The following is a 15,287-nucleotide window of genomic DNA, read 5'->3' as shown; positions in this document are numbered from 1 at the left end:
TGTAAAAAAAAATATATTCAGAGCAAAGAGTACAATGTACTCTTCACAAAAGCTTTTTCACAAGCTGCCTGTTAACCCCAACCACTCTGCTTTTAAATCCTGCCAATTATGAAAATTAAAAATCAAAACACAAGAAAGAAGCCCAAACTTCCAAGCTTCCTAGAGAGTCTGGCGTAGCAAAGGGACCGAGAGACATAGCTACAAATGAAAAGGGCTCTGGTTCAAATCTCACCCCTGACATGAACTCATGAGGGATCCTTAGAAAAACCTCCATATGGGGATACTGATAATAATATTCACCCACCTTACAGGGTTATTGTAAGGAATGCAACTGATAATAAATGACTCGTGGATAATGTGTGCACTCAAAAGCATTGCATGAACATGAAATATTTAATCTTATTAAGAAAATGTTACAAGGAAAGCAGGCTGATGTTCAGGGAAAGATCTTGGAGTAAATCAGTTTCCATTAGGAGTTGGCAGTGGGTCCCTTGCTACAAATAGATTTCCTTACCATCCTCTTTCACCCCATTAATTGGGATTGGTTCTGGGTCTTCTGAGGCACGCTTATTATCTTCTTGGTCACCCATCAATTCAGTCATGAGTTCATGAATCCATTCTGAATTGAAGTCGGCCAGCCTACACATGTACAAAAAGAAAATTACAGGACATTAGAACCCCCAAACCAATTTGCAGCCCTGTGAGTGGAAAAAAAGCTCAGTTAAGAAGACTGAAATGTGGAAGCACAATAACTAGCCTATCTTGATGTCTACTGTATTTTTCAATCAGGTCAGAAGCAAACAATGTCTACCACAACCGCACAACACATCTACAGCCCCAATTGTGTGCAACGCACTGCCCAGAACCCAGACGCATATGGGTCACATCCAGGGCAATTATACTCCACACTGGGGATGCCTCCAGACTGGCCTTTATTGCAGGATGTATGTATGCTCATTTTCTATAGCATCCACACAATGCTGTTGGCATCAGAATTTCAGCCTGTATCCTCACCAAACATTTAATCTGGCTTTACCCTTTCCAGAAAAAAAATATTCTAAATTAAACAAATCAGTTGCCTAAGACACATTTGTTATATCTGAACAATGCTTTTACACTATTCAGCCTCCACCTGGAAGAATACTAGGTGGACGAGACTGAGATGATCAGCATAGACTGGGAACTAACAATGGTTTGGTTTAGATGTCACAGCGAAACCATAGTTTGGCCCTTGAGGTAGGGATAGGCCAATCTGGCAATTTTGGTTTCTCTCAGTTTCTCAATCTGAAGTTCAGCCCTCCAGATTGCTTCACAATTTTCTTTTATTAATAACCACTAGCATTTTAGAGCAAATTATTCATTATATACATTTTTTTTTTACAATTTCCTCTAATACACAGATTTGTTGCTTATTGTTTCAGAATGTACAAATCACCAGAATTTTAGTGCAAATTATTCATTATATACAATTTTTTGTGTACAATTTCTTCTAATACACAGATTTTTTGCAAAATGGTTTCCCCTAATATAATGCATTTTTTGTATGTTATCATCACTTAACATATGGATTTTTATGCACACTTTAGCCTAGTATATACATTTTAGTACACATTACTTGGCTGGAGAACCACATTACAAAATTTGGAGACATCCAAATTTTGTGGGATGGCTAAGTTTAGATTTGCTTATTGTTTCAGAATGTATGAGTCAGCTAGGTTTGCCTTTAAACTGAATTGAATTTCTCTTCCATCCCTACCTTGGGGCTGTTCCTTAGACTCCCCCATCCCATCTCTTTTTACAAACTCCAATTCATTTTCTCAGTTATTGGTTCAAGTTGCATATTATTTGCTTCCACTGTTATCCAAAGTTTGTCTCCAAGCCAGAATCAGAAACCATAGTTTGGACTGGGTTCACGTTCTGGTCTGGAGGGAAGCTGCAGTTTATTTTAAAAATGCTTTATTGCTTCAGTTGTAGCAAACAACAACTACTGCAAACCAGGAAGGAACTGAATCAAAGTATGGTGAAAGAAGCATCAAATGGCAACAACAGCAGGAAGGGTGGTTTTGATTTAAATCAAATCAATTTAAATCATGATTTAAATCACTAGTCAGTAAGACCTGATTTAAATCATTTTTACAGAAAGGTTCAACCTTGCTGGCATCCTCTTAATATTTACAACCAGAGGAAGTTTTCATTTTTGGAATAATAAATTTTCAGAGTAGTTTTTACAGTTATATAAAAAATTACTGATTTGATTATACTATCAGAAATATATAGGCAGATAATTATGACATTATTGTTTATATTTGGACAACTTTTCTGCTGTAATTTATTGGAAGAATAATCATTTCCTTAGCAACAATTTAAACAATTTATTAAACTAAAACAATAACATTATAGCATATGTATCCATGTTTGTTAACCGATGTGGTTAAATGACTTTCTTTTTTAAAAAAAAAAACTTAGACTGAGTTTTAGCACACATGAAAAAGTTTAAACAGATCTTTATTTCCCGATGAATAGCCTTTGGACTATAATGTAAATTAAATAGAAAACTATCTTTAGAAAGTTTTTTTTCCTCCAAAAGCATTTTATTTTAAAAATCCGATTTAAATTTAAAAAAAATGATTTTAACAAAAAAAAATCCAACTTTTTTGATTTTTTTAAAAAAATCATTGATTTTTATCCACCCTGACAGCAGGTGGGGTGAGGCTAAGGTGAGTCAGGGATGCAAGAAGGCATCATATTCCATCCTGCTTTGTATTTTTTTGCATGTAGTACTGTTTGCATTCTGCTAGTTAGTCTTTCACCTATGTTATTCATCTTGCTGTCAGCTTTGGCAAAATTATGTAACTTATGTAACCAAGTTACATGAATTACATTGTCACTACGTTGTTCCACCCCATTCATTTCAATGCAAAGGAAAGAATGCAAATGGAGGTGAGGGGAAGCAATCCATTATGAATTGTTTGTGGTCTCAATCCCTTGCATTGTGCCCAGAAAGCAGTTGCACTGAATTCTACTAGCACAACTTTACAGGGTTCAAATGCTTGGCTACATGTTAATCACTTCATAGCAATTCAATAATGATAATGAAATTTCAGTTCATAGATAATATACACAAAGCATAAAAGTGTAGGTTATAGTAGCTGAGATATAGCTAGAAACCCAAAAGCAGCTGGAGGAGGAGGAGGAAGAGGAGAGGGCAGAGGATGAAGAAAGAGCTACACATGGAACTGGGTGTGGAGAGTGCAGTTGAATGGGACACAGCTATGGACAGCCTGAGGAAGTACCATCTACCTTGGGCCTGCCCATAAAAAGCAAGTCTAGCACGAGAAACTAATGTGATGTCTGCTGCTTCCAGAAACTCTTCTTATTGTGAGACTTTTGTGGGTGAGCTGAGAGTTTGTCTGGACCATGGGTGAGAACCCAGAAGCTGAGAGATGCCAGATGGAAAATGAAGTGACATATATATGTATGTGTATGGCTTTGTATTAATGTAACCTTTTTATATGCTACGGTGTATTTTTGTAATATTTTGTTTAAGTTGTCATTGCTTCAGTTTTCTATACACCGCTTAGAGATATTTTAAAAGTTTTAATAATCAATCAAACAAACAAACAAACAAACAAACAAACAATGTATGCATGGAAAGTATGGAAGAAAGTGATCCTATTTAAAACTATTTTGTGCAATGCCCACTAAGCAGAGTAAAAAGGCAATCATGTCATGAACAAGCAATTCTTCACTAACCACCAGGGAGTGCCAAAGACCTCTTGGAAAAACAACAACTGTCTTATGCAGCCATCTAAAGACACGGAGCGAGGCTGCGTTAAGGAGCTTCTTCTGAGTGAGAGGTCCATAGTCTTGGTGTCACTACAGAGGAGAGCCTATCTTGGATACAGAAGTCCCCCAGAACTAATGTCCTAGGATTCCCCAACACCATGCCAAAGACCTCCTTTGCCAGCTCAGTCAGGAAGGTGTTTGGGCAACAGGGTAGATAGTCCACCCACAAGATCCCTGTCCTGTCTCTGCCTCCCAGCACCGAGTACAAACCACCAAATCCATCTCCCAAATGGACTGGCCTCCTGGTGAGAAGGATGGAGTTTTTATGAGCTACTGCCATGCCCTCTCTTCATCCCTATGCCCTCAGACCTGTGCTCCACGGGCCAGTTGTAAAAGCTGGGTAAGAACACACACACACACACACACTCACGTGCCCAAGTCTCTGCAATGCACACCAGATATACACCTCACCCACAAGCAATTTTTGCTCAGTTTTGATGCAGCATGTTGACAACATCTTAAACCAAATATACCCTCCATTCCCTTTCAGGCATAAATAATACATCATGCAATTACCACATAGTGGGGCGGTGCTGGTAGCCCAGTTCCCAGATGTTCCCAGGTTGGTGCAGACTTCTGAACTAACAAAGGCAGTTGCTTGCATGCAGACCCCCAGTATAATTAGGGGACTCAATCTCACAGAAGTCTAGCCTGGATGCCAAGGCTGGATCTATGCTTTGGGGCCCTTGGCACTGTACCCTCTGTGTGCATCTTCAGGGACTCTTCTGATTGGCACCTGGTAGCTACCCCTATAATCTGCACTGGATTTTCAATTTCCCACAATTTTCTGGAGCAAAAACATCATCGAGGCTCTGATGCATTCTGGAAAATTTAAGATGGTGGCTCTTCACATCCCACCGCTTGGTTATGCACCCCCAGGGACAGGTGGGGCCCTGTCAAGTCCTGGAACCCTGGCAGCTAGCCAGGGAATCCAGATGCTAGCACCAGCTGTGCTGGACACAACCGAAGCTGTGTGATGGTGCTCAGATCTGACTTCTCTAGAAAGGTTCACAGTGGACACACCAACTGCAACTGAACACACACAGTCCTGCCCACAGTCACAACCTGCCTCTCTAGGAACTGGGCTGGGTCCATACACATTGCCAGATTGTGAACCTGGTATCTCAGAGTGAGTGCATCATCAGCCCAAACAAGGTGAATTTCCAGATGGGCTTTTCCAATTGCCAGAATCACCTCTGTTTTGTCTGCCAACATCCAACCCATCACTGCTTCCAAACACCGTAGTAATTTCCTAGAATCTGTGACGCAGCAGATTAGCTTGGCATAGGTGGGTTCCATACTCTTATCCCATACTGGGCAGGTAATATTGAGTGTAAATGGGGACTAGATGTGCAGTTTTCCAGCCTGAACCAACAGCCAGAACTCTATGCAACTGGCCCTTGCAAATAAACAAACAAACAAAAAAGCTAGATTCCTGCAGGCCAGCTGCTCAGGAGGCAAATAGCTGAATGTTTGAATTACAGCCTTTTGCTATATGCAGGCAGTCTTGGCTGCATCTTTGTATGCAAGCACTTTGTTGGATCAGAGCCACTACCTCCCTTCCATTATTTCCTTGCATGCACAGCCAACCTGCCAAATTTGGCTTGGAGGGCTGATTTAAAAAGAAATAAAATAATTCCCACTCAGCTGTGTGCACAAATTTGCACATTAGCAATTCACCCAATTAGCTGAAGGTGTCATCATTAGACATAAAGATGTATCGTTTAATTGCCTCTTTAAAATAAATCAAGTTCAGTCATACTTTAAACTCTGATTTGTAAGGTGCAAAGTTCTGTGCTTGGAAGAGTCACTTGTAAGGCATATGCGGCTTTCTTTTTAAACCTGTATCCTGGTAACAATGTTAATGACAAAAGTATTTAAGGAGACCAAAGGCAAAAAAAGAAGAAGACACTATCTGGACATCTTTCCTAACTCCCAGGGAAAGCCATGTTTGCTTAAATCTTGGATAATCACTGGCGGGAGATGTCACACTGCGGCTGAAGCATTTTTCTGTGGGCTGAATTATTCACCCATGAAATTCAGCTGTATAAGCCAAGAGCTCCCATTTATCTCTGGCTTCAGAAGTGTCTGACTACATTGTATGGCTCCTGGTCCACCTCCATCCTCTCCAGGAATATCAGTGAATGCTGGTACTGAATCCAAGAGAAATCAGAAACAAGTCATTATATCATAATGAAGGTAACTGCAAAACGCACAGCTGGGCAATAACATTAATGGGGCCAACTAAAATGTCCCAAATAATTGACTTGCCAGGGAGTCCTCTGGACAATTTACTCCTTGGAAGGAAAAAGTAAACTGACTGCGGCAAAATGCTTCCAAAATCAGCTCCACTACCTTGCAAAATGTTGTCTTTGCCTTCACCCTTGTTATCAAACACACATACCTGTTTTCCTCGGAAAAGAATGGAGTGAATGTCTCAAACGAAGGTGCCCGTCTGACTATCCTGCCTAGCTTCACTCGGTCAGAAAGCTCCAACACCTCTGCCTCCAATGAATTAAGAAAGGTGTGTTGAGCCTTTTTCTGGATCAAAACTCTGCTGTGCTTAACCTTGTTATCTTCCATAAGCCGGAGGTAAAGGGCTGTGTGTGCTGTCAACACAGAGCTGGGCAGAAGGCTATCAGCTTTCTCAGATGCATCCTTGGCCAGCACAGCATCTGCACTTTTGTGTTGGTGGTGAGTGAGAGGCTACCAGATGATCTAGCAAGCAGCCTCAGAGTCCCTTTCTAATTATACCACCAGTAGGTTGCAAGAGGCTTCAGGAATATTGACAGCTAACACCGATACATCATTGGCCTTGAAACCACTCTCTCTCCTTGTTGTATTTGCACGCTAAAGACTTAAATCTATTCAAATAATAGATTTTAGGCAGAGGCAGATTTAAGGGAGTACGACCGATTCGCCTGCACTGGGGGCCCAAGCCAAGAGGGTATTGCAGGGGGTACCACAACAATGATAAACTACGGAAGGCAAGAGGGGGCACCAAATTTTGGTGTCACTGAAATTTTAAGGCCCAACGCCCACCACTGTTTTAGGGGGGTTGTGAATTTCTTTTCCTATCTAAATAAGGATGAAAGCAGTGGCATCTCACCACTCTTCTTACCTAGAAAAGATTCTGGGGTGGGTAAGGGGAACACCTATGTACAAAGGCATTAATCACATTGTGCTGGAGGTACTCGCTTTTGCATATTGAGCGGCTCAGCTCTAATTGTTTCATTAGAACGATTCTGGTTCTGCCCAAGGCTCCAGCAAACACAGAAGGGAGGAGGGTAGAAACAAACAGAGGAAACCCTAATGGGCAATACTACAGCAAAGATAATAAATTGATCAACGCTCCACATCTGACATTAGTTAATTCATCACAGTTTTGCTCACTTAAGGGCAACTACAGAACCAATTTCTCAGTAAAAATGAGCACAAAACACAAAGCAATAGAAATTTGTGCAACACTGTTTTCACAGTATAATGATAATAAAAGTGAAAGCTACAGTTATTTAGAATTTCTGATAATCTTTGTTTGGTTTTAGGCAGAACTGGAGCCACAGAAAAGCCTGGTTCACTCATAATGCAAAGCCAAACTGTGGCTTAGCAAATAAGCTTTGTAGACACACAAAGAAAACATGTCTTTTATGCCTTCCCTGGTTCTGCTGCCAACATGTTACCCAGAGCTAAGCCATGGTTTGGCTTACTGTTACATGGGAACCTAAGGTCATGGTTTATCTCACTCCCAAACAAGTTTCTGGCTGAAACCAAGGTGTGTTCTGGATTTAGCACTCATGATTTGGGGAAGACAAACCACAAACCTGGGTTTGGACATAACACTAAGCCAAACCATGGTTTAGCTCTGGTTAGTGTGGCAGCAGCAGAAGTGGGGGATGATTCAGGCAGCCTTGATTTTGCCTCTGGGTTCTTACATGCTTGCTCATTCTCACAAAGCCATGCTTCTGCTTTAGTATTATATGCTAACAGGGTGAAAGAATGATACCATCAAGAAGGGCATAATTTTTGCTAGTTTTCCTTATGTGCTCTTTGACTTTAAGTTACATCACTGTTTATTCATGCCCTCTGATGAGAGCAGGCTGTGCTTAGCTTTCTTGTCAGGTACCATGACAGACCCTCCAAGTGTCCCTATTTTCTGGGATTTACAGAGGTTGTCCTGGTTTCTGATTTGATCGTGGAATGTCCTGCTTTTCCTTAAAGGTAAAGGTAAAGGTAAAGGTACCCCTGCCCGTACGGGCCAGTCTTGACAGACTCTGGGGTTGTGCGCCCATCTCACTCAAGAGGCCAGGGGCCAGCGCTGTCTGGAGACACTTCCGGGTCACTTTTCCTTAGGATGTCCCTATTTTCATCAGAGAAATGGTGGAGGTTATGCCATGAAAAATAAATATTGAAATGCCAATACCCATTAAACTGAGGAACACCCAGAAAAGACTATTTAATATCTACCGTTGTCTCTGTAGACAAGACGAAAGAGAGAGGGAGAGGCTGTCTTTAATATGATAGTTGCTGGGAAAGGATCCTGTGAAGAGTCAGCTATGATGGGGAAATGAACAATACAACATCCTTAATTACAGTTTCTCACCAGGTGAGGGGGCTGGGTGTTTTCTCCTTCCCTTTCTCTTTCACTGTGGCAGAATTCACTCACTCACCCAGAATCAATGTACTTAACGAAGTCCACCTAGGACTTTGATCTCTTCAAACTGCCTTTTAGACATATATTCTTGTTCCCCTCTCCTCGGTTAAAAGGCCTGTGAGACTTACTGGAGGGCAGGGTGAGAATACGACAGTTGGTGTTCCACTTTGTATAAATACTGCACCAATAGTTGAAGCTGTGAACCAGATTTCTTTTACAGCCCACTCTCACAAATGTTTTATGGGGGGGTATTCCGCCTCACACATCTAGAGCAAGGTGATTGGCAAGCATTATTATTATTATTATTATTATTATTATTATTATTATTATTTGCAGTGGAAATCTAAAGATGAAAACAAGCCATGAAAATTGTGCAATTACAGTGAAGCTGGTAAGATTCCTGCTGCTGTTACAGACAGATGTGCATAAAAAAACCCACCTTTATATGGTCTATACAGGCACATTATGCCTACTGGACAGGGTGAAATGGGGGCACATTAAGTCAGGAGAAAAGGACACAGTTGGACAATCAACAGCTAACCTTTCCTACGGTTCTTAAAAAAAAGTTTAAATTTTATTTTTTATTATGCTTTTATTTTCTTGTAAGCTGCCCTCTGGACCTGATTTAGGGCAAAATTCAGAACCATCTCAAATAAACAAAGCAAATGTGATTACTTAAAGATTTAAGGCACAAAGCAACCAAAGCTAAGCACTCTGTTGCTTTTGGTTTATGAAACACACATGTTAATCACTCCCAGTGAAAGTAATGAAACATAAAAGTGCTTAACTTTGGCTCAAACATTCCCTTTGTTAATTAACTTATTAACTAAGCCCCCTAACCCTAATTTTCCTGCTATCTAAATGTTTTAAATTTATTGTTATTCAGTAATACGTAACAGGGATGCACTAACAGATATTATGACTGGCAGCAGTTACTGCCTGGAAATTTCCCCACATTGATTGTGGCTTCGAGCCTCTTGCCTGGGGTTCATTATGTGGTCTTGGGAAAGTCTCAGTTTGTCACCTGTAAAATGGGAATGGCAACAACCTCCCTTACAGGATTGTTGTGATGGCAAAGGCAATAAGTAGTGTTTACCTTTGCAAACTGAACATCTCAATTAGTTAAACTAATTAAATAAAAATCAATTATACAAACATTATTATTAGTGTTAGCAATGTCACATATATAATATACACTCCCAGAGGGCCCATAATGTGGAATGAAACAATATATTATATACAACTCAAAGACATGTAAACATTCATATCAAGCTGAAAAGAAAACAAATCCTAATGCAATAGTGAAGCCCATTCTCAGTGTAAAGCACATGTGTGGACAGTCACTTACCCACAATGTGTCTGAAAATGTAATAAAAGAAGCAGGATGAAGAATTATGGAGATATTTACCTGAGTTGCTAAGCTGCAAATTCACTTCGGGTGTTTCAGTGCTTTTCAGGAACGTGTATGCTTTTGTATTTTAAAGGACAACCTTGTTCTTTGTGGGGGTTTGTAATAAAAATTGCAAAAGGACTCTACAAAATTCACTCTAAGCCTCTGTGTTACCTTATGGCTTGACCTTCTGACATCCATCTTTTATTTGCCATGAAACAGGCTGGCAGGAAAGAAAAGCCTCCGCAAGAGGTGCTACTTTCAGCCAGATATAGATGCTACCGGTTCAGAATTACTATCCAGCTCTAGCCAAAAAAAAAGAAGCACTCGTGAAAAAATAGGGCAGCTCACCAAAAGAGGGCATATCTCAAGAACAGACTTCAGCAGTCATCTAATGGAACTGAAGAGCCCCATCAAACAATAGATCCGGCAGTTGTAGTCTCTCCTCTCTATACGGAAGGATTGGCCTGACATTAAAGCCCTTACTGGACGCATCCTGACTGGAGTCAAAGCTTGCTATGAGGCCAAAGTTGGTCCCTGATTCCCAGTTCTTTACTTAAGGGTAGCCAGAGTAAGAAGCTGACATTTACACACCATTACATCCCTAAATAAATAAGCTTTCCACCTGAAAATTAGAAAACCATGAACTGGAGACAGTACACACCAGCATCACCTCCATTTTAAAACTTGGTTCTTGCACAGTGAGCAAGAGGCCAAGATTTAGGAATAAGAAAGATAAGGTATGCACTGCCTGAACTGGAGTAGCCCAGCACTCTAATGCTCAAAGTTAGGTAAATTTGTGTTTCTTGTTCAGGCAATTCCCTTAGTTGAGTGTTCAATAAGGAACTGGGTATCAGGAACTACTTCCAGCTGCATATTTTAGCTCAGTGGTTCCCAAATCTTTCGGGGGGCATGTTCCCTTGGTTTTATTCCCAGTGCTCCCTTCCCAACCTACCCTATAAAAAGCATTCAGAATGGTGGTTTGCAAAACGAACTAAGCAAGTGCTATTTTTCTCGAGAAAGAGGTGCTGGAACTCACCATGAACACCTCCTTTGTTCTCTTATAATGGCAATGGTGCCCACCTGAGAGGTGCCATAACCGAGTTCTGGTGAGTTCCAGCTGAAAAATGCCCTGCAACTAAGGCCGATAATAACAGAATAACTGGGGGGAACTGAAATTGACACATTTCTTCATCCCTAGTTGTTTCCAAGGGCTTGAATATTAGATAATTTTGAAATTTGGAGGCTAAACACAATTAAGGGTATAGCCAGTGCTGAAGAAGATAGCTTTACAGCTCTCTTGAACAGCAGAAGTAACCCCCTATAACAAATTGATGTGGTACTTATTTCCAAAATCACAGCATTTCCCTGTGTTTTGGAGTGCCAGTGGACTTCAACAAACGGAAAACAAATAACCTCTCTGCCTTCTTCAAACCACAAGATAAAGGTAAACACAACAGAGGCCTACCGCAAGATCAACTGCAAGTTGTGCCTAATATGGGATACACTTTATAAAATGAGGGAGACTCTGCATGAAATGGCGATCCTAATCTTATGGATGAGTTTGCCACCCAGCTGCCCTCCATGAGAAACATAGTCCAAGAGACATGGAAACAACTTATGTCTGTAATGGAGGACAGCTGGGTGACTAAGTGCAAGACTTAACATGCTCACTGAGATGGCAAACTCTGCAAAGGAAATGGGCCTCAGGCACAAGAAGCAAGTACAATGCATCTTGAGATGCAAGCTCAAAGAAGTTGAGGACATAGTCTGAAGGGCAAACCTGGAGGGTGCAGAGCTTAAAGATTTAGCCTCCTTTGTTATTGATTGGTTCAAGCTGCTGATACCTGACCTAGTTATGGAGAGTAATGATTTGGAATGTATCTACAGGGTCTCCGTGTAATTATTGGTTGGTTGATATTCTTGCTATTTATTAAAGAAATATATACTGAATTCAGATGGAAAGGATCACGATTTCTAGCCAATCAATGTCAGGAGCAAAAAATAATAATACAGTATAATCTATCAGGGGGAAGGATGGAAGGAAAAAATACACCCCTAAAGGTATTTCCGCAGAATTTGCTTCCTTCTACAACTCCACAAACCCAGATACTGCTCAGATTAAGAACTTTTTACAATAACTGAGGAAGATGCATCCTTTTTGAACAGTAATATGTCCTCCATAGAAATAACTCAGGTGCTAAAAAGATTACATTCAAGTAAAGCTCCTGGGTCGGATGCCTCTACAAATTGTTCTATAAACAATTTAAGGATTTTGATGCCTTATTTTCTTTGATTGTTCAATGATATCTGGGAGGTGGCATCTTTACCCACAACATGGCTTGAGTCAAAAATAGTAACTATACCCAAATCATACAAGGACCCCCTGTTGGTGAAATCATACAATCCAGTATCATTGACAAATCATGAATATTAAGCTGTTTGGGTGGATAGAATTAAAAGCTATTTGCATAAATTAATTAGTTCAGATCTAGCTGGTTTAGTCCCACTTCAGAACATTGCTGACCCATTTAGAAAATTATTGAATATTATTTTTTCACTCCAGGTAGTTAGGCTCCCCTCTTACAATACAGTGGTACCTCAGGTTACATATGCTTCAGGTTACATACGCTTCAGGTTACAGACTCCGCTAACCCAGAAATATTACCTCAGGTTAAGAACTTTGCTTCAGGATGAGAACAGAAATCGTGCAGCAGCGGTGCAGCAGCAGCAGGAGGCCCCGTTAGCTAAAGTGGTACCTCAGGTTAAGAACAGTTTTAGGTTAAGAACGGACCTCCGGAACAAATTAAGTACTTAACCCGAGGTACCACTGTAATTATTTAAGCCCTCTGACTGCCTGGAGTAGAAATTTTTGTTTGAAGCTTTGGAAAGGATGCAATTTGGCCCCAAATTTATTAAAACAATTCAGCATATCTATTCTATTTCCAAAGTAACAATTCAGACTAATAATAAATCAGAACTGATGGATATCCAACAGGGGGCAAAACAAGTCTGGCCTCTCTCTCCCTTTCTGTTTATTTGAGCAATGGAACTGCTTATATGCATCACCTGGGTATTCATATTAACCTTCCTATGTTCTGGGTCTTTATGCAGACTATATAATGGTTACCACCTCCCACTCCTGTGGAAGGTTTTTAAAATGAGAGATGGATTGATATGCACATTTAAGGGAGTCCGTGGGTCAACTTTCCAAAATCTGAAGTAATGTGCTTTAATGTCCCTCCTTCAATCCAGAATAAGGTATCAGTATTCCTCCAAATTAAATTGTGTCATCTACATTTGAGATATTTGGGTGCATATATCACAATGAATTTTAATAAGATTTTTTAATGATAATTTTTATAAAACATGGTCTTTATTAAATAAAGATATTAAAAGATGGGAAATGGGAACCTATTTTGTACTTGATAGATTGTATTGTTCTTCCTAAAATTACCTATCTTTTTCAAAGTCTCCCTGTATGGCTCTCTTCAGAACAGCTGCAAAGGTAGCAGAGAAAATTAATTCTTTTATTTTTACACAAAAGAGACCAAGGGTTGGTAATAAATTGCTTTATTTTTCTATTAAAGAAAGAGGATGGGGGTTTGCCTAATTTAGAATTATGTTATTTGGCCTCTCAATTGAGACATATACTTAAATTGGTATGATAAACAATAGACCCATATAGAGGCTGAGAAAATAGAGATTGGGTTCCCTTTAGCGTATTCTAATTTTCCAAAAGAGGATCTAGAGAGAATGGTATATGGTTCAAAAACAGGCCTTTTACAAACAATGTTTCAATGCTGGAACAGAAAATGTACATTAATAGCTCTAGTACATTCTCAATTGCCTTCCACCCCCTTTTTTATACTAAGAACCACATATAATATTATAACAGGGGAGGGTCAGGGAACTTTAATAAATATGCAAATTTTATTTTGAGAATGCTTCTAGTATGGAGATGGAAAGGAAACACAAATTAAGAAACATTAATGTTCCATGGTTGTTATGGCGCTAAATTTCCACCTTTTAAAATAAAATAAAAAAACGCCAGCCAAACTGCTGCCACCTATAAATTAACTGAATTTGAGAATTTAATTACCATCACCTTTAAAGGTGGTAATAAAATATACATATTCTAAATACATAAACTTTTAAAATAAATACATTTTTACTTTTAAGATGAACCTAATGGCCAGACAGGTCTAAGACTGTCATGGAGCTACTGCAAGATCTGGACTGGAACGTAGAATCATAGAGTTGTAGAGTTGGAAGGGATCCTTGAGGGTCATCTAGTCCAATCCCTGAAATGTATGAATCTTTTGCCCAACGTGGGGATCAAACCCACAACTCCGAGATTAAGAGCCTGATGCTCTACATACTTGAAAAATACTTATGGCAAAAAAGTGGCTTAAACTTCATTTTCATATCATTTAGGCAAGATACAAAGAAATCACTCTACAGTATATAAATAGTAAATGATTCCCAGATGAACGCCATGTTTTGATGCATCCACCCTCCCAAAACATTAACGTGGATGTTCTGATATTGGAGCGCATTACCATTTGTGGCGGGAGTTGCGTGAAGGTTCAAAACTTTTGGTCCACTGTTTTTTTCGAGAAATTAATGCAATTATGGGTTGTCATACTGTCCCCTCCCAATTTGCATTATTGTCCATTTATGAAGAGGCTGCCTTAAATATGCACATTAGTTAATTCTTCATTTATTAATTGCTGCCAGGGTTAATATAACCCATTTTCGGAAAGCCCAAGCTAGAGCCAAACATACTTATTGGTATGGGACATAGCTTAGAAAAAAGTAGTAGACTTAGAAAAATTGACACATAAATTACAAGTTGCAATAATACTTTGTTTTACTACATATGAAAGTAAGAAGGGACATGGCCTACTGCTTATAAGTGAATTTGGTTAAGTCATTCATATATATCCTAATATTTCTTTCAGGGCTAACCCCCCCACACCCTTGACATAAAAGGGACCTGTATTATGTTTAGTTACCAGTTTACAAAATATCTGCTGTATAGATTTTGTAGTTCTTTGTTATATCAGCCTTCTGTTTCTCTGTTATTACTGTATCGCCACAACAGATTTTTATTTAAACGGAGCTATAGAAACACCAAGGATTATATCTTGAGTATTTTAGAAGAGGGTGTTTGTTTGTTTTTAAAAAGTGAGCCTTTTAAAATATAATGGCCCAGCGGACTGAGACCATTTTGGCACCACTGTATTTCAGCTGCACAAGGACTGACAGCTTGAACCAAGTAGCAGTCCAACGAGAAGTGCCAGATCAAGATTAACTGTAGTGTTGCCACTAGTTACTATAATGATTTTAATCAGAGAGTATTGTGAGAAAAAGGAACTCTGGTTTGGCTGCTGCGGG

The 15,287-nt window shown here is 39.6% G+C and overlaps 1 protein-coding gene across 2 annotated transcripts in view; it reads right to left on the bottom strand.

The window, feature by feature from the left end:
* NEXMIF (neurite extension and migration factor) overlaps positions 1 to 15,287 on the bottom strand; it is a 220,888-nt gene that overhangs the window by 9,001 nt on the left and 196,600 nt on the right. For both annotated transcript variants that reach the window (XM_083722039.1, XM_083722040.1), the window contains one exon: positions 515 to 639. In XM_083722039.1, the coding sequence (XP_083578165.1) occupies positions 515 to 602 (88 nt within the window). In that variant the 5' untranslated portion in view covers positions 603 to 639. The remainder of the gene's footprint in view (positions 1 to 514; positions 640 to 15,287) is intronic.

This window comes from Podarcis gaigeae (assembly GCF_964106915.1).
Source record: "Podarcis gaigeae genome assembly, chromosome: Z".
NCBI lineage: Eukaryota > Metazoa > Chordata > Lepidosauria > Squamata > Lacertidae > Podarcis > Podarcis gaigeae.
The sequence above is the reverse complement of the archived record's forward strand: the minus strand, read 5'-3'. Positions and strand labels throughout refer to the sequence as shown.